This window comes from Epinephelus fuscoguttatus, linkage group LG18 (assembly GCF_011397635.1).
Source record: "Epinephelus fuscoguttatus linkage group LG18, E.fuscoguttatus.final_Chr_v1".
NCBI lineage: Eukaryota > Metazoa > Chordata > Actinopteri > Perciformes > Serranidae > Epinephelus > Epinephelus fuscoguttatus.
Genome location: NC_064769.1, coordinates 23966596 through 23986776, shown reverse-complemented (window position 1 = coordinate 23986776; position 20181 = coordinate 23966596). Strand labels below are relative to the sequence as shown.

Here is a 20181-nt window from a genome sequence, read left to right as displayed (position 1 = left end):
CATGCAGCCACACACAGACCACTCAAAAATAATTTTTACTCCATACAAATTCATGTTAGCCCAGAGAGTCATTCATATTCTTTTATTTTTCTACAAAAATATTTTACATTAGAAAACACACCTTGAAATATACACAGTCCACTTGGTTTTGAAGGAACCATGGAACATCTCAACTCAAATATATCTGTGTCCATATTGAAACTGTAGGTAAATATATCAGCAAGAATAAATCTGGTTGCTATCTCGTGACCTCTGCTAACAGTGTCACCAGAAGGAGCTTGGATTGATGGAGGACATCGTCCAGCGGTGAGGAACAAAAGGCTCTGTGAACTATAATCTGATCAAAGCAATATGAAATCACAATCTATCCATATTTATTAGCAAAAATACAACAAAACCAATGCTGCCTCTGATAATGACAGGGAATGCTGCTGTACCTGGGTTGACAATGATGAGTTCATGGACATACATGAACAGGAAATCCTCAAGGAGCATGGGAGTACAGGTAAAGAAGGGATAATGGCGCAGAGCAACTCTTAGATTTTAACTTTCTGTCGTACAGGAAGTCTTGATTTGTCACACTTCCTGTAGCATAGGGTGCCTTTTTCTAGCTCTGCTGGATAGTATTCACTTGTCTACCAGTTTACAGCCCTGGATGCCATTCATCTGACTGTCAACATCCCAGCATGCCATTCATTTGTCTTCCTGTCAACATCCCATGGGGCTATTCATCTGTAAACCTAACTATCTGTCTCCACTACATTTCAGGATACTTTTCACCTGTCTGCCTAGATACATGCCTGGGTGTCAGTCACCTGTCTAAACACAGTATCTATATCCCAGATGTCATTCTTTACCCTGGTTACAATCTTGCAGGCAGCTCTTCCTGTCAGGTTGAGTAAAAACACTCTTTCTCTAGGGATTGGTGGACCCAAACCCCAACCGTGGTCATATTTATAACCTCAGCTGTAACCAGCATAAACTTAAACCATTTGATTGTTGGAGAATGCTGGAAGGCAGTAAGCAGCCTGGCAGGAAAATCTACTTGCCAGGCACAATTTTGAGCAATAGCTTGACATGTTGGAAAATACCCTTTTTTGCTTTCTTGCCGAGAGTTTGATGATAGGATAAATATCATTCTCATATCTGTAAGGTAAATGTAAGAGCACAGACTCACCATACCATCATCAAAGAACTACTGTCCATGAAGGTGGACTGTTGTCACCTGTGTTAAAAAAGTTGCACTTGAACACACCACAAAGACCACAGTCAACGGCCCGTACGATCTGTGGTTGCCTGAAAGGACATAACTCTCCATACCAGCAGGTGGCAGTATTCATCATGCAAAAAGGAAAACCAGAAGACCAACAGGATGGATTAAGGACGCTAGTTAGCCAGTTAGCACATTAGCAACACACCCTGATGCTAAACGAACAAAAGATATTTACCGTGTGCCAGCGAACAACAACACAAACAATTACAAACCGTTTTGGCTAAAGAGCTCATTAGCTAAAAAAATAATCTTACCTTATATATCAAGTTTGTCTCACACTCTTTTAACTTTAGTCATTTGTTTGCTTTTCTCACTTCCATTTCTCTTCTCGTACACTGAACTCAATTGGCAATCAGAGTGGTGCCGTTTCTGGCACCGATTCAAAATGCTAAATCAGCTGAAAAAAAGCCAACACAGGCTGTCGACTGGTGCCAATGGTGCAAGACACACCACAAAAATTAGGCCGACAGACGCTCACCGATGGCCCAACATTGACTGACGGCCATCCTTCCACTTGGTGTGTCAGGGCCCTAATGCTACAGCCAGGACTTTGTTAGCTTAGTTTAGCATAAAGACTGAAAACAGGGGGAAACTGCTAGCCTAGTTATGTCCAAAGGTGCTGTTCCTCAGTTTCCAGTATCAGTGCTAAGCTAAGATAACCAGCTGCTAGTTATAGATCAACACTATCCCCACCATTGATGAGATAGTCCGGCAATCCGTGTTTTCACTGTCACACATCTTGTGCAATAGAACAGCACTGCTGTGTCCAAAAACAAACGAAGAAGAAGATCCACTGGAAACCGGAAGATGTTGTTCACAGAAGTGTAGCAGCTTGTAAACTGCATGAAAATGCCAGTGCCGATGGAAAAGTTCATGGTTGCACAAGCCGTGGTGATGTTGATGGTTTTAGACTCCAATAATTCCTGTTTTGATCAACATTCTGAATGTCATTTGGACGATGAAGCAAATGAGTTTGGTGGGACGAAACGGGATCTCCATGACGGTGACAGTGACACACGGACAAGATGACGACAGAGGAGACGGAGACAACAGAACACTGAATGATCACTGAACGTGGCAACGTGTTCTGCTATACCTCAAAGAGAATATCATTTTCATTATCATTATTATTGTTATTATTTTCATTTATACAATTCAAACTGACGTAAGGAAATGAGAAAAAAACAAAAATGTAAATGAGAAATTGATTTTATACTTTAAAAATGCATGTTTTCCGGCTTTTTGTCCGATGTGTTGTTTTTTTTTAATGAAAATGCACAAATTCAAGTGTCGATAAAAAATGAATGGAATAAAACAGAATAAAATGGTTTTTTGTGTTTAAAAACAGAGGATCTCTTCTTTAGTTTCATGTATATACTGTTGACGTATTCATAAAACGAATTATTCTGTGGGTCTTGAAAGATCAGTGAATATGATCAAAAATGCTGGCAGTGACTGGCAACTTAAAATAATACTCTGGCAGGGGAAAGTGTTAATATTTACTGGACAGATGTGAGAGTGGTGATCTTTTCATCTAACTCCGGCCAGAAAGAGAAAAAGTGTATTTACCTCCCAAAATATCAAACTGCTCCTTCAAGGTAAAACGTCCCTTTAAATCTCTTTATACATCAACCACTAAACATCTCAGGATACCATTCAACTGTTAAACATCTGCATCCCAGGATGCCATTCATTATTGCTGTAAACTTGTTATACATGTACAAAGTAAGTATTATGGGTGCTGTTTGAATACTGCTGTATTTTATGTGAACATATTTCTGCACTGTTTAGCTCTTCCAGAAAAAAACGAAGAGATAGAACTTGTAACTCACAGTAATAGCATTGTCATTGTCGGTGGATTGATGCCCACTAGATATGCCCTAGTATGATATATGATAACTGTATGTACTACTCATACTGCAAGGCGCTTTAGAAGACCATCAAATGGCATGTGAAATAAATAACAGCAAAATAATAGCAAAAACATACCAGTTGATATTTATATGAACAAAATGTTCCAGTTTGTATTCAGACTGAGCGTCCACTGGCCCTCCACCTACGAGTCTCTGTCCTGCACCCAGCTTGAGAACTTCGTCCCATGCTTTGGCATCATAGCAATTCAGAGTGGAGGGTCAGCGAGAGCGTCCAGAGGGGTGGCAGCAGCCACAGGGGAGACAGCGAGGGCCGGACGCCTAAAGGCGAGGCGTCGTCGGAGGTGCAGGAGCACACCTCGTATCCGTTCTCCGCGTGGTCTGGGTGATGGTGCACGTTGACTCTCGTCTCTGTGCTTTTGGGCTCCGCGTCCGGAGAGTCTGACTGCATCTCGGTGCACAGGAGCCAGTCTTTGGCGATGAGGCGGGGGTATCCTGCCTCCACCTCCATGTCGCTGCTCGGCACTCGCCAGTACTCCTTCCCCTTGAAGAAATAGGACGAGCCTTCAAAGACAGAGAGGGCAGAGTGGTTGTGATGGTGTGTGTTTTTAACTACAACAGAACAACACAGAACACTTAGGGTTTTCCTTGAGGCAGACGAAAGGATGCAAATTAAGTATTAAAATACAGAAAACAAATATATTAGCAGTATTATTCAGAGAAACAAATGTATAACTAACACTATGGATGTTTTTTGCTGCTTTCTATAACATATTTTTGCTTCCCCCTCGAGTATTGTTCCCATCATAACATTTCTCTCCATTCAGCGTCTCTCTTATCCATGTCTTACATCTGTGATTTCGCAAAGGCTCCATCTTTCCTTAACACTCTTCTCACTCGCTGTTCACCACGAGTTGTCACCACGTCTTCCTCATTTCTCCCTCCTCCCTTTATTCCACTGTTTTCTCTTCATCCCAGGCTTGTGGAAGCAGCCTAAAGGCAGATAAAGGCTTTGATGTGGCTCCAGTTCCCAGGCCCAGAGGTGTGCGTATATGTGAATTTGCTTGTGTATTAAGCATACATGCATTTTATGCCTCTCCATACAATTGGGGATTTTGTGAGGACAGTCTCCTCTTTTTGCTTTTGCTTTTGGCCTGTTACCACACACACATGCACGCACACACAAACACACCAAAAGGCTTGGAGCAGGACCTCTGAGGCTGGCAAAAGCTCAGACACAACACAGACCTCTGAACACCTGACAGGAAAAAGAGCTTCCACACATTCAGCTGGGAGTTGCTGCAGGGGAGAGAGGTGATGTAGCTTTCCCCCCATTGAGAGTAGCCTGAAATAAGGACTGAGTACCTGCTGCTAATTAGTTGTTTTTGTGCCAGTTTTGAACATCTACAAGTGCTTTATCAAAGCCTAATCTGTACAGCCAACTGGTGGAAGCATTCCTTAAAGGGGATTTGCTTGGTACAGGCTGCCAAAAACAATGCCAGTTTAAGTAAACACTGTTAATCTCTATGGGGAGGCAATATGTTCTCAGCATCTGACCTATTGTTATTGCTTAGAAACAGCAGGCAACCTTTCTCCAGCACCTGGGGACGGACTCCAGATCTAAGGTCGTTGTCTAGTCAAAGGAAATGTCAGGACCGAGCCTGCATAATACTTTTAAAGTTTCATTTTCTTAGATAATGTATCACAATAAATGATATGTTTGTTTAGCAATACAATGGAATTAACACATTAGCCCCAAAACTGGCAGCAGGTCTCCTTTTAACCCTTTTAGTCTCAGGCCAAAGCCAACATTTTTTTTTTTTTTTTACCATTTTTACCTTTATATGCCTCTAAAAGTGTCTTAATACCAGAGTCAGTATAATAGCTTTGGTATCTGGTGAACTTTAAGGCCCATACACATCAAACTGACATCAAAGAAATAATGCAGATGAAGGTTAACTGTTGCGTTGCCTCATGTTGCCTGCGTCTGAGCCAAAAAGTTGCCTGTGAACACAACAAAAGAAGCTCTGTTTCCACCAAGCAGTACAGATCAGTTCAGTTCGATACACATTTTTCCCTCACTGTCCCTATTTTTGGTCCCCCCTCTGTTGGGGTGCCTAGCACACAGACATGGTACTAAAAGGTGGAGCTGTTACCACTGCAGTCCATTCATTGGTCAGAAGCAGATGGTCACACTTACTCAGGGCTGAGGTGTGGCTGGTTTGAAAGCTTGTGTAACCATTGCTCATATTGTGGAGAGTTTTACATAGCTATAGTCTTAGAAAAAAATAGCTTAATTCACTCGGCTGACTGCCGGTAACTTTTAAGGTGGAACGTTTACTTGTAATGTCACGCAATGCACGAGTTGACAATATGAATCCATCAGCCCACCTTAAATTTCAATATGACAACTCTGACCATTACTTTAGTTTTTATTGTCTCTACTGGATGACATACACTTTTAGTAATGAGTGGATCTTCAAGTGTTCAAAAATATATATTAATTTCGATCATATACTGTATGTGAACTGCATATATATCCCAATCCTCACTTGGAGAAAAAAAAGCATCGTGGAACATTGTTCCCGTGGGCTACAGCAACACTAAACCCCTGAGCTTGCCTGAGAAGGACTAAATGCACAAACCCCCTGTTTTCAAATATGCCATGGAGAGAGAGACTCTCACTGCAGCCTGTTTTGTTTTGTTCTGAAAATGCTGGTGTGCAGCCTTGTTCTGTGGACGATAAATGAGGTGCAGACTTCCTTCTGTGTCACCGGTAATGAGGAAATACAGCAAGTGCTGGACGAAGCAGTGAGTGACAACAACCCCGAGAGTACTGTTTGCGGTGGAAACGCCAGGGTCTAGGGACCATGTCCGAAGGGTTACTTTTGGTTCCAAAGGTACCATACTGAAAGTGTTTGTTGGAAACGGGGTGAAAGACTACAACTAACATACATTCACATACACATGCACATACATTCTGCGCCTGCGTGAGAGGAAAAGACTCTCTATGTGTTGGCATTCAAAAAGGGAAACTGGAAGACAACAAAACCTGATGTTGAAAGAACCAGTCACACCCACTGTACACTCATGGACAATAATAAACAATTCCGAACTGTTTCCGCTAAAGAGCTCAATGGCTAAAAAAAACAATTTAACGTAATACAACAAGTTTGTTTCAATCTCACACCCTCTTGACTTTAGCTGTTTGTTTGCTTTACTCACATCTGTTTCTATTCTTGTGCACTGAGCTGAACTGCCAATCACAGTGACTTTTAATCACCGATAGGCTCCGCCATCTCCAACACCGATTCAACATGCTAAATTGGCCGGAAAAAAGCCAACAAGGGCTGTCGGCTTGGTGAATCAGGGCCTTCACTGAACTCTTTCATTCTCTTCCCTTTTAATGGAGAATGGGAAACAACCAAATGTGCACCAAATAGTGCTTGGATTGCCATGACAACATGCATACAACAGCTACAACCAAGCATGTTGGCTCACTTTGCTTTTATGATATGTTAAATGACAGCTAGACCAATGCCATCATCAGCTTATTTGCTAATCTCACTTCAAACAGTAAACCTAACGCTGGTATTCTGCTGGGACTGACAGGGTTAAAGTGGTTTCATTCAGAACATATTATCCCTATATTATGAAGTTGAATGGGTTTATTTGTTTATTAATTCTCAAAGCAATGAAGAAAAAAATCTGTCGTGGGTGTGAAAATGGCCCTTGTGTTCATTACCTTTAATATAATTCAACACTTTCACTGACAGTATAACAGATGCCTTATTGATTAACATCATATTTTGTGACTAATTAAGTCTTATAGCACCTCCTATGCTGCACAGTGATTAAATCAAGTTATGAAACAGGCTCTCAGTTTATTCCTATTTAACCATGGCGTCTCAATCTCAGTGAGTTTAATTAATTAGCGTTTCAACTTTTAACTGTGAGAGAAATATTGAAATTGGCCAGAGATAAAAATCATACATGTTTACTATGAAAATACATTTTAAAAAAAAAGAAAAAAAGTTCAATTTGTACACTATGGTTCTAAGAAGTTCATTGTTTTTATTATCATTGCACTTCATTTTTCAGCACACGCTGACTCCTCATAATGGTTAATATGTTAATGCCACACATAATTACACAAGGCCAGCTGTGAGCTCACACACACACACACACACACACACACACACACACACACAAACAAACACATTCACACACACATTTTCACTCTCACGTATATGCTTGGGTTTTATACAAGGCACTATAGATATTTTATAGGAAGTAAAAGACCAGAGTGTTTTACAGGCACAGATGCACACAGTCTGTAAAGATTACTGACATGGCAGATTCAGGCGTGACATGCTCCAGTAATGATTGCATTACACCGCCTCCTCCTATAAAGCCAGCCGGAGAGCGAAGAGGAGTAAGAAGAGAGAGGGGGACGATAGGAGAGGGTTTAAAGGGGAGGTGAAGGAGAGAGATAGATAAGAAGGGAGGGACATACATGCATCGATGCCCACACTAATTGAATAATATAAACTAAATGTGCATTTGAGCTAATGCATTTAATTGGTGTATCAGTTGTTAATTTAAATTGTTGTACATGATTATCACCTTGGGCTTTCTTTAATGATTGCTCTGTTATATGGACGAGTTGAACATTATGACATTATTTGTACATGGAGGAAATTACAGAGGACAAATCTTAAATGTAGGGTAAACATTTTATTTATGAGGGTATGTTACTCTGAATGTTCCCATTATCATTAATGTTGACATTCACCAATGTTCCATGAATGCTACTTGTAGTAGATTAGATCCTCCAAACACCCCAACTTGTTAATTAGAAAGATTCAACAAAGCAGGTGAAATGTGTGTTGGAACTGAGACCTGATATTAATATCCTATGACACAGATAAGACATCCATCTAGATCAGTTACATTACTGCAAATGTATTGCTCCCACAAGGTCATATAGTTGTTTCAGGTTTGAAAGGTCATCTGGGGCCCCTCTGCCTTTCTTCCTCCTATACAGAAAGCCTAAGGCGGAGAGAGCACTCCTCTCTGCCCTTCCACTTGCAAACAAGGAAAGCCTGAGGCGTGGGGGGGGCGGCAGCAAAGACCCTCCAGGAACAGAACAGAGCAGCATCAATGACAAACAGAAATGACATTGATAAGTCAGACACAACATGAAAAGGAGGAGCTGAGGTGGAGGCAGGTTGCAAAGCAGCTTGCAGAGGAAGCAGCAACAGTAGGCAGGCCAGAGCAGTTTAAATAGGGCACCCCGAATGAAGATTCACCAATTGGTTGCATAGAAAGGAATCATGTGATCTATCAGCTGACTCCCTTCCATCAATCAGCTGCTCCATCAGTTGACTGGGCTGTTTGAGATCAGCTGTGCTCAGTTTTCTAACATGGCCATATGAGGCTGGATCCAAAACAGAGTCAATCCTCATAGACCTCCATGTTAGAATGCCCAGCTTTATAATGGGAATAAACATGTTTACAGCCTGGTACAAAAAACAGTCCTGGTCTCTATGGCTAATTTCCTTGTTCACGACAACTGTACAGGGGGTGAATTTTGATGCAACTCAACCATTTCAATCTTATTAAGACTTTAAGTTATGCATAATTAAGGGTGTGGCTGCTATTTGCAGATAGTATCCACTGACTCTCCTTAAGATCCACCCCTCGGTCCTCTGCAGCTCCACCTGTTCGTCCAAATTTGTTGACTTCTGGCTCCAAAACTTCAGGATGGTGATGCTAAAAAGTGCTGAAATTGAGGCTTCAAAGCATGAGTCTACAAACCAATGGTCGATGTCACTGTGGCTATCTATGGTTTCTACTCTCTAATACGACCCCCTAAATTAACGCCCCTACTGGTTAGGTTAAGGACAAGAATCATTGTTGGATGTCGTCACCTTCCATATTTGCGTAACTTTACATACTTATCGTGATGAGACAACATAAAGTTGTTCAGTAATTCTTTATGCCATAAAGGTCTACTTCCCAGCAGGTACGACATTACCGAAACCTTCTGCGTAATAGAGCCTACATAGCAGGCACACTGGAGACTTTTCTGGCTAAGTTGCAGTTTAGCCCTCCGCAAACCTTAATGAAGATGAAATAATTCAGTGGTGTGGCTCTAGACTTGAAATAATGTTATCCAACCAAGTGGCTCAAATCCTGATAGTGAAGGGAGCCATTTTGCAGGAGAAATGTATCTATTTACAGACACCTCTTTCACAATATAAGTCTATGGGGAAAAGTCATTTTAGGCCCCATAGCATCACATGATGGACCTAGAAGTTGTAATTTCACAGTTTGGCCATGATGTGAAATTGGCTTTAAAGCCCAGAGCTGTTCCTGGGGGCCTCTACGAATTGGCTTCCTGGGTCAAAGTCCTGTTTATTTGAATCGTCTGTCAACCCCGACCATTTCCCTACACGGACTCTGTCTCTTTTATACTGTGACACCTCACTTCCTCCTTTGCTTCCGTCACTACTGGGCCCTACTACAGCCACTAGAGGTTGCCACCTACACCAAACGTAAATATGGGTGGTAATAAGCTGCTTTTACAAATGACCTGTGGTGTTGTTTTATGGGGAAGGACCGTCTCGGTCATTGATTGATCTTATGTCATAAAAACTATGAGCCAATGTGTGGCAGTTAGCAGAGAACAATACTCGTGTCGTCCATCTGCCACTTCTTCCCTGATGTGTCTCAGAAATTTCCACAATCATATTCTGGAACCAGTTTAATTGCATATGAACAGAAGGCAGTGCCCATGCTGCCACAGTGAAGCATTTGTCATGAGCGACCACTCAGCGACCACAGATGAGCAGGACACTCAGAAAAAGCAAGAAGTCTTGGCTGTGGTCACTGAGAGCCACAATCAGCTCAAATACTGCAGGCTGCAGTCTGTGTGAAGATGGTACTCACACATTTAAGTTGAACAAACAGTTCAGGCTCAAAGTGGAGATAAGCAGAGACAACATGGGAGCCTGATAAAACATCTGTTATTCCCAGAGTGGCATCCAAGGAGGGAATGCAAAAGCTGAGGGCAGCAGAGTGAGAATAAAAAGCAGAAATACTGTCATGTGCTAATGCTCAGGGCATGTGAATACTCCAGAGATCAATGCATATATTTTAATGATATTTTTTTGTGTTCCACTCAAAACAAAGGATCACATGATTGTATGATTTGTATGATTAAATCGGTGCCTTTGAACACACCTTTGTAGTAGGAGTAAGATAAAAATATCAATACGGACATAAATCATATTTGTTCCTTTTGCTATACGTTATCGAAACACTGACACCATCTATCAATATTTTAATTAAAACATGCAGACACTCTTTGCCAATTTAATTTATTAGAGTCACTACATCATGACTCCCTGTGGTGGTGTTAATCAAATGAATGAGGCTAAGGTAAACAGATGTCAACTAACATGTCGTGAAAAAGAAACTCATGGGTAAAATGGCGGACAGTGCAGACAGCGGGGGGAAAAAAATTAGTGAGGCACCGTCATCGTTCAAGTCGAAAGTCTGGGCCCACTTCAGCTTCACACAGATGAGGCAAACAAAATCAATAAAGGCCACATGATAGGCAAGAACTGTCTTATGAAGGTACAGTAAACGCATTCTACATCATCATGATCTTGTCATGGAGAAAATGGCTAACGTTTCCACAACTGATGACTGTTATGTTGTTTCTGACACCACAATTTATTTTCTGTAACCGCTTATCTTGTTAGGGGTCACGGGGTCTCTATCCTAGCTGACACTGGGCAAGAGGCGGGGTACACCCTGGACAGGTCGCCAGACTATCACAGGGCTGACACATAGAGACAAACAACCATTCACACTCACATTCACACGTATGGTCAATTTACAGTCACCAATTAACCTGCATGTCTTTGGACTGTGGGAGGAAGCCGGAGTACCCTGAGGAGAAGAGCAAGAGGGTTCCTGGTTTGAACCCAGGGTGGGGCGTCTGAACCCGGGATGGGGGAGCCCTTCAGTGTGGAGTTTGCATGTTCTCCCCGTGTCAGCGTGGGTTTTCTCTGGGTACTCCGGCTTCCTCCCACAGTCCAAAGACATGCAGGTTAATTGGTGACTCTAAATTGACCGTAGGTGTGAACGTGAGCGTGAATAATTGTTTGTCTCTATGTGTCAGCCCTGCAAGAGTCTGGCGACCTGTCCAGGGTGTACCCCGCCTCTCGCCCAATGTCAGCTAGGATCAACAATCTCCTGAGGGAAATATCTAAATCTTTAAAAGCAAAGTTCTCGAATATGTTCACCAGCTAGTCACTAACTTTGTTTACAGTCTGGTGCTGGGCAGGTACTGTAATGGATTTGCAGAGCTTTTTCACTAAAAACACTGAAAAGATACTTTATGAGAGCTGTGAGTGTAATCAAACAGTAAAGCTGTGAGCTGTAAAACCATGACAATGTGCTGAAAGATGCTAAAATGCTCTGCAGAGCTGACAGGAGCTGCTGAGTCTGTTGAAATTCTGTGTGGAGTTGTCACTATGAAAGACACCTTTTACATTACAAGTAGTCATTTGATCCATTGTTGATATTAAATATTGATTTTTGCAACTTTAAAATCTGGCAACTACATTTCAGCATGGGTAAATGATAATTTGTGCTATTTTGTACACAAGTAAAATTATACATTTGCTCCGTCATGGGACAGAAACACAATTCAATCCTGACATAAGAGGTGGGAGTCAAATCACAATACGGCAGACACAACATGCAGGTAGACTGAGAAAAAAATGTAGACATGTTACTAGTCTGAGTAGCTCAAATTAGTCCACATTTGCATATTTGAATAGTTTCTATCTTAGGAGGTTGATGGCTGCAGGGAGTTAAGTGATTCGGAGGCAGATAGTGCGAGGCAGGATGTACTGAGCTGTGCGCCAGAGGGCAGTCTGTAAAATGCTAGGTTGCCAAAAGCGGTAAAATTGACAGTTTCTTTCATTGGCTTTTTTGTTGCTCTGGTGCCGTTCAGGTAGGGAGGCAGTCTTTACATAGTCTTTAGGGAAGACAACTGCAGGCTGGCTGCTTAACTGCTCAAATGACAAACTTCTGTTTTATCTTGGAACAGGGAGAGGCACAGTCACATCAGACGATGCATCTGTAGAACCAGATCAGAATCGACTAAGAGACATTGATTTCCCTGAGGTTAATGCAGGAGGAACATTCTCTGTTAGACTCCTTGCTTAGATTAGCAATCTTGTCAACCCATTTTGGTGTTTTTCAAAAGCGTGCTCCCCGTGAATCTGACCGTCTTCGCTGAGCTCACAGCGGCAGCATGGATTAATAAGGGGAAACCAGCTTGTGGATTCATAACACCCAACACTGCTCTCTACTGTGTTTGCAGTGTAAAGGTCAGGACTGTTGTTGGCAAGCCAAGATGCCAGTTTTACAGCCTCTTTCTGGTAGACTGACTCTGTGTGTGTAATCTAGAAAGTTTGTTGTCAGGAAACTCGGTCCCTAAAGGCAAACGTACAGCTGTATATTTTCCATAATCACAGCTCACTTTTCATGGGTCACTGGTTATTTGTTATACTGTATATACACATCATATTTACCAAGAACCTGATTTTTGTGTTAACATGTGTGTGTGTGTGTGTGTGTGTGTGTGTGTGTGTGTGTGTGTGTGCAGTTGGTGTATAGTGTTTAGTTGCATGATTAAATACTTTACTGGTACTGTTTTCTCTTATGAATGGTAAAAAACATCAATAGCTTCAAAAAAGCTTCCAAAATGAAGCTACAAGTATTAATATGGGTATGAATATTAATATCTATGCTCAGATAAGGTAAGCTAATTGTTTGCAGCCTTTAGAAGTGGAAATGCCAGCTCCTGCTGCAGGCCTAAATAATGTCCACTCCTGCCAAAGTCCACACCAACAGTTTTATTAAGCATATTTTTCATATAAAATATGTTGTCTAAAGTCCAAGTAAAGATCACCTGAGTGATGAAATTTTTCCCTAAACTTTCACAGTTCCCTTAAGAGCCACATAAGCCACATAAGACTCTATAAAGCTGGTTCCTTTTTTAAATGGATTTCCACTGATGGGGAAACTTCTGTTTGCTGTTGTGTTTAAATTTTGGTTTGTTCTACAAGTCATGTTACCTTTTAGGTACAGAGATTCATAGTTCTAGAGCAGGGGCGTCAAATGAACGACCCGCCGCCCTCCAGATGACTTCACAACAGTCATGATTATGCTTGCATTAGTCATTTGCGCTAGATTCATCAGCTCTAGAGCTTCTCATATTATTCTTACATCCCTTCATTGACATCTGTTGCGCTATTCTGTCAGAATAGAAATCAATGCCACATCTTCATACAGAGTAAAAATAAAAAATACAGCTGGTCTGAAGAAATGTAACAGCCACATCTTTAATGGTTGAAACAATAAACCAGCACAAAAATGACAATTACCAACATAAGCCACCATGTTCTGAACAGGCGCATTATAAACATTGTGACTTTGTACTAATACAAAGCGTGAGATGGATCGGCGGTTTGGTGCGGCTGCTTCAAGCGCTGCACCAGTCCGTTGTGGTGAAGAGGGAGCTGAGCTGAAAGGCAAAGCCTTTGATTTACTGGTCCATCTATGTCTCAACCCTCACCTATGGTCATGAGCTCTGGGTAGTGAGTGAAAGAATGAGATCGCTGATACAAGCAACTGAAATGAGTTTCCTCCATGGGGTGGCTGGGCTCAGCCTTAGAGATAGGGAAAGGAGCTTGGACATCCGGAGGGAGCTCGGAGTAGAGCTGCTGCTTCTTTGTGTTGAAAGGGGTCAGTTGAGGTGGTTTGGGCATCTGATCAGGATGCCTCCTGGACACCTCCTGTTAGAGGTGTTCCGGGTACGTCCCACTGGTAAGAGACCCCAGGGCGGACCCAGAACACGCTAGAGGGATTGCATACGTCATCGGGCCTGGGAACACCTCGGGGTCCCCCAGGAGGAGCTGGAAAGTGTTGCAGGGGAGAGGGACGTCTGGGGTGCTTTGCTTGTTCTGCTGCACCCGCGACCCAGCCCCGGATAAGAGGATGAAAATGAATGGATGGATGGATGGAGCATATAGGCCTAACAGAAAAATTTAAACTACTAAATAAACACTACATCAGCACTAGTCAGGCATGATTGGAAATGAGAGCGGTCCCATCATTACTAGACTCTAAGCACCAGCACTGGCACCGAGGTGCGCATCACAGCTGAGACGGTGGAGCAGAGTCAAGAGGTGTGCTCATAGCTGTATTTGCAAACTATAAAATACATCACTGAAAAGTTAATAAACAATGATTCCCCTTCAGTAAAAGTCTAATATAATTCTGCTGCTGACAACTGTCAGGTCACTCATGCTTATAATATTTGATTGTTGCGTTAGCTAGTTAGTACAGTTAGTAATGTAGCAGGATGAACTGCTGTCAAGCCGCCAGTCATTCTAATCTCCATGGGCACATCAGCTAATGCTACAACTGTAGTGCATCCGTATACTGACATTAATATGTGTTACACTGAATAATACCTTCAAACAGCCTAGATCGAGCTGACGGGGCGAGCTAGCGACAGACTCAGCAAAGTTAGCTACATTCGGTTTCCAAAATAAGGTGTTGCAAAAATCACACAGCGTTATGGAAATACGATAAATTGGATTATATTCAGAAGAAGTGTAAAATTAATCACAGGTGTCCCTTATAAATTAAATACCACTAACTTGTGAGGAAAATGTCTCTATTCTTTGATTTTTGGGTTGCTGAAAATAAAAATTAAAAAGATTATTCCAACATACAGACACAAAACGCAAGTATTTTTAATGTATCCGTTTTTAGAGATATTCCAAGTAAAAGTCCCACATTTCTACCCTGAAACTTGAGGTGCCCAGCCCACTTGTCATCAGATTGGGCTGTATGTGGCCCCTGAACTAAAAGGAGTTTGACACCCAGCTCTAGAGCTTTGTAATTTCACATCGAGCAGTGTTTAGTGTTGATTTTCAAGGCGACTCACCATCGGACCACCTCATGGCATCGTCCAGCTGAGGCGGCAGCCCCTTCCACAGCGTGCTGTCTTTAGGGTAGCCCAGGTCCATACGCCTCAGGTGGTCATCGTAGCGCCAGTAGTGGTTGTCCTTGAAGAAGTAGGTTTTGTCGTTGTGCAGCCAAACAAAAGCTGCATCCACTCCTTCCAAGGGCAGGCCAAAGTCACTGATTGGACGGGGGTAGCCCTCCTCCACGTTATTGTCTTTAAATACCCAGTACTTTAGACCTGAAGAGGGTGGACACAAAGGTCAGAATTAAAAGGAGAAACAACTTGATTGTGGCAGAAATCATAATCACCATTGTTTTGTCAATATTGAGATCATGATTATTTAGCATGATTACTCATTGACTTTGGAAATGTCATGCATTAATTGAACTTTCAAACAACAGCCGTGTTTTAGTAACAGTGGATTTTCTTGAACTTGAAATATAATTCAACTGAAAAGCAAAAGTGAAAAAAATAAATGTTAAAAAAAGAGATAAATAAAATAATGTATAAAAATAAACTCAGCATGAGTGTTGAGGGAGACACCCTGAGCTGCTGGCAGCAGAGCCATGGACTGTGCTTACTCTGAACAGCATGCATGGGAATAATTTACAATACAATATGTTGGGATATATTTTTAGCTTGTTTCCCTGATGGTTTGAATAAGTCGCTAAATTTGTCACTAGACTATTTCGAAATAAAGTCATTCAGAAGAAAAGTTTCTAGGACCACCAATTTAAGATCCTGGCTGGAGCTCTGCTGGAAAACAAACTACGATATTCTGTGACTTGAAAACTGAAATTTATACAACAGGGGTCTCAGGGGCCGGAAAAATGCTGGAGGCTGTGTGGTAAATCAATGGCAGACCATTTCCATATTTTTCCAGGGATGCCCAGTAATTTCTCCATATTGGCAAGAGATTTACAAAGAAATAAGGAACATCTTTGGAACAGAAGTCAGTTGTTGTTTTGTCATATTGTACTTGGGCAAAACCTTGGACAATATCTTGACCCAGGACAAATACCTTTACAAAGTACTTTTGGCTGTGACCAAGAAAGCCATCACACAGAGGTGGCAACAGGCAAGCCGACCATCAAAGGACAATTGGATTGCAATTATTAGCGACTGACTACGACTTGATCAATATAGAAAATGTTGGAAAAAATGGACCATATACCCAAAAGGATGTAACCTATTGACTGGTTAGTTGAAACACCCTGTTCTGTACAAGCGGCAACCTCCAGGGATGACGAGTGAAGCCAATGCCAAAGTGCCAAAAACTGCAGTTCGTTGAACGGCCACTTGAGGCAGGCTCCAAAAGCGAATCAATCCCCTTCAACCCCCATGTTAAAATGCTCAACTTTACAGCAGAAATAAACATGTTTACAGCTTGGTACAAAGAACTGTTTTGGTCTCTATACCTAATTTCCCCTTTCATGACAACTGTACGGGGGGTAACTCATCCGTTTAAATTTTATTAAGGCTTAAAGTTGCGCATAATTAAGGGCGTGGTCACTGTGAGTGACAGGTGGCGCCATCACGGGTGGCTAAGTAGCCGCTGGCTGTCTGCTAGGCGCCATCTCAGCTAAATCGCAGGTCAGCGAACCTGACCTCTCAGCTGTGTTTGTGCCTTTTGGATATTTTGTTTTGTGAGGGAGCTTGCACCAAGCAGGAGCATGAGAGGGAGCAGCCAACACCACAGGGCTAGCCAATTTTTTATTTTTTTTTTTTATTTTATTAAAATTTTATATACTTTATTAATCCCCCTGAGGGGAAATTCAAATTTTCACTCTGTTTGTCAATTACACACAGGTCCGAACACACACGCACAAACTGGACCTATACATGCACTAAGTGGAGTGATGTCAGAGTGGGCTGTCCATGACAGGCGCTCCGAGCGGTTGGGGGGTTCGGCGCCTTGCTCAGGGGCACCTCGGCAGTGCCCAGGAGGTGAACTGGCACCTCTCCAGCTACCAGTCCACGCGCCATATTTTGGTCCGGTTGGGGACTCGAACAGGCGACCCTCCGGTTCCCAACCCAAGTCCCTATGGACTGAGCTACTGCCGCCAAAGTAGAGTAGCTTGTTGGCCTAGCTTGTTAGCCTTAGCTAACTTAGCAGCTTCAAGCGAGGTGGGCGTGTTTAATCAACCAGGCTTCATTTGGCCCGCCTCTTTGCCCATTTTTGATTGGCCGGGAGTTGGGCAGAGTCAGGCACTGCCAAGATGGCGACGGCCAGAGCCGGCTACTTTGAGCTTCAAACCCACTCTTCAGAAACTAATGGGTGACGTTAGGGTGACTACGTCCATATTTTTATACAGTCTATGGTTCTGTACCATTGTGTGGCTCTCACCAACCCCTGTACCCCCCTCCTTTTTTTCCTTCAACCTGAAAACACCAACAAAAATTAAGCAAAAAAAAAAAAAAAAAAGAAAAAAAAAAGAAGAAGAAGAAACGTTGCCAAATCTTGTGAGAAAGTAGCCAAGTTGGCAACAGTATGGGCTGTAAAAAGCTGTGCACAATAGTTGTTTTATCTTGATTATCCTGTTTTCATAATGGTCGGAAGCCAAAATCGTAATCAAAAATAAAATTTGATATATTGCCCAGCCTGATATGGAGTAGATATCAGTCAGTCAAATAAAGCCACACAGACAGATATAAGAGAAAACTGGAATCAGATGGATACTGTACCTTTGAAAAAGACTATTTTGTGGTCCCCAGGTCTCTCATACACAGCGTCCACACTGTCCAGGTTGGGGGGAAGGCCCCTCCAGAAGCGATGGATCTGAGCCGGACGAAGAGACACCAGGTGCTTCTCTCTTGTTAGTCGCCAAAAGTACTTTCCTATGACAGACAGGAACGGGGTAAGGCTCGGAACTTCTTCACAATATCCTATTATAAAAGTCTATTTCCAGAAAAGCTGTGGTTAGTTACGACACATTGTGTGTGTCTGCAGTAATCCCATTACAGTTTCATACCCATCCCTCATATGAACAGGGCTGGTGTGAACTGTAGCTTTAACAATTACTATTAAAGTGACTTTAAATTCCTATTTAAGGAGATGTTTGGCCACTTTTATCCACCAGCGACTGAAAATATTGGGAAATTGTTGGAAAATGTTGTGCTCAGGAGGAGAGGTGTAATTAATTAGCAGGAAGGGAAACCTCAGCCAATAAACATCATGTACTGTTATGTTTAGAGAAATAATTTTAATAAGACTTTATTCAACATATTTGGCTAATGAAAGCTCTGTTGTCATGCTGGCAAATAAGCCCCAAAAAGATCCATTTCAGGCTCAGCAGATAACAAGTATACAGCAAAACAGTCTGGGCCCTAAAGGACCATTTTGTTGAGCCCGCAGAATATGTGACGGTGTGTGAGCCTGTGATACGAGCCCAGGGAGCTACACATGACTTGGCTTTGTATTGATCGCTGGAGCCACCACTGTGCCCAGCCCCCGTCTCTTACTCTTCCACTTTATCTCTTCTCCATTCACTTCTTTTTTCCCTCTTCTCCCTCACTGTCACTCTCCGTTTATCTGTCTGTCCGTCAGTCTTTCTCGTTCACTTTTTCCCTTTAAGGCTTGAATACCTTTGAAAAAGAAGGCCTCCCCTCGTATTTGGGCCACGGCGTCAAAGTGACTGGTGCATCTGTCTGGGGCGTCTCGTGCCAGCCTGAGGGAGGAAATTTAGAGGAAGGAGGAAAGAGAAGTCGGTAGACAAGGAATATATTTATGAATGGATTGCTGAATGGGCCAAACGGACACAGGCCGAGGGGGCCCAAAATGTCACTCATATTAACTCATACTGACCAGGAAGAGACTCAAAATGACCACAAAGACATGCAAAGGGACTGCAAATAGACATTAAATAACTACAAAAAGGGACAAAGCAAACATGAAGAGATACAAAATGCCTACAAAGAGACACAAAACGACCAACAATGACACAAAATGATCCGAGAGAGAAACAAAATGAACTCAAAGAGGCACAAAACGACTATAAACATGCATAACCGCCACAAAGGAGAGGTGGTGGGGCCGTTTGCACACCTGTACCCAGTGGCCCATTGTCACACACTCTGCCCATGAATGTATTAAATTCAATTTCATATTCTGAACATTGAGTGTTTGAGGTTATATACATACATACCTATTTTTTTTTCATATAACAGCCTCATTTTAAGGCATGCACTCAAAAAAAAGCCCAAATCAGTCAAAGACATTTGCATACAAAAAAACAACAGTGGTAATTGCACCCACCTACTGAGTCAGTGTGAATATGTGCATGCATGTGCATGTTTTTCCTTCTATTAAATAGGCTAAACATTAGGTGAAATGCTATCACGCTGACATGCTGAGGTCCTCCAGTGCATTTATCCCCTGGGCTAATAAGTGATTTAAAGCACTGACGTGGCCGGCCTGCCAATGACGAAGCCATTAGCACCACAGGGCTGCCACTGTGAGTGGGAGCCCGCCAGCCCTCGCATTATCAACAAAGATCCCCATTCAGAGCTCTATTAACACGACACCGCTGCCTAGTGGTCAGCGTTTGTGACCCACGTCAAGCATAATCCAGCTTTTCCACGCATCATGGCCAGATGGAGGTGGTGAAAAAATGAGTAATGAGGGCAGCGGAAGGCCGACACCACTGAGCCTGTTTAGTTAAAAACTGCATCATAGTATTTGTATGAGTGTGAGTGAATGCACAGAGGTCAGGAAGCACTGGGTGTTGTTGTCAGTGTAGTTTGAAACACAGCTTGATCGCTCCCTAAGCAAGCTGCCCTCGCTTGATCCTATTAATTTAAGAGGCGATCAGAGAACAGTTAATTCTCTGATAAAGCAACTGGCCTCTGTTTATGCCTGATAATAATTAATGTATCAAAATCTAAAGGTTAGAGCTATGGCAAGTTTACGAAAGGTGTTGTTCAGTGTTCAAATGTATGGATAAGCCCTTGTGGCCCTGCTATCTGATGTAAAG

The 20181-nt window shown here is 42.4% G+C and overlaps 1 protein-coding gene across 1 annotated transcript in view; it reads right to left on the bottom strand.

The window, feature by feature from the left end:
• Positions 1-67: 67 nt before the first annotated feature.
• mmp17a (matrix metallopeptidase 17a) overlaps positions 68-20181 on the bottom strand; it is a 144917-nt gene continuing 124803 nt past the window's right edge. The window contains exons 7-10 of the mRNA XM_049604670.1: positions 18794-18876; positions 17894-18046; positions 15188-15445; positions 68-3708 (exon numbers count right to left, since the gene is read on the bottom strand). Coding sequence (XP_049460627.1) covers positions 3383-3708; positions 15188-15445; positions 17894-18046; positions 18794-18876 — 820 coding nt within the window. The 3' untranslated portion in view covers positions 68-3382. The remainder of the gene's footprint in view (positions 3709-15187; positions 15446-17893; positions 18047-18793; positions 18877-20181) is intronic.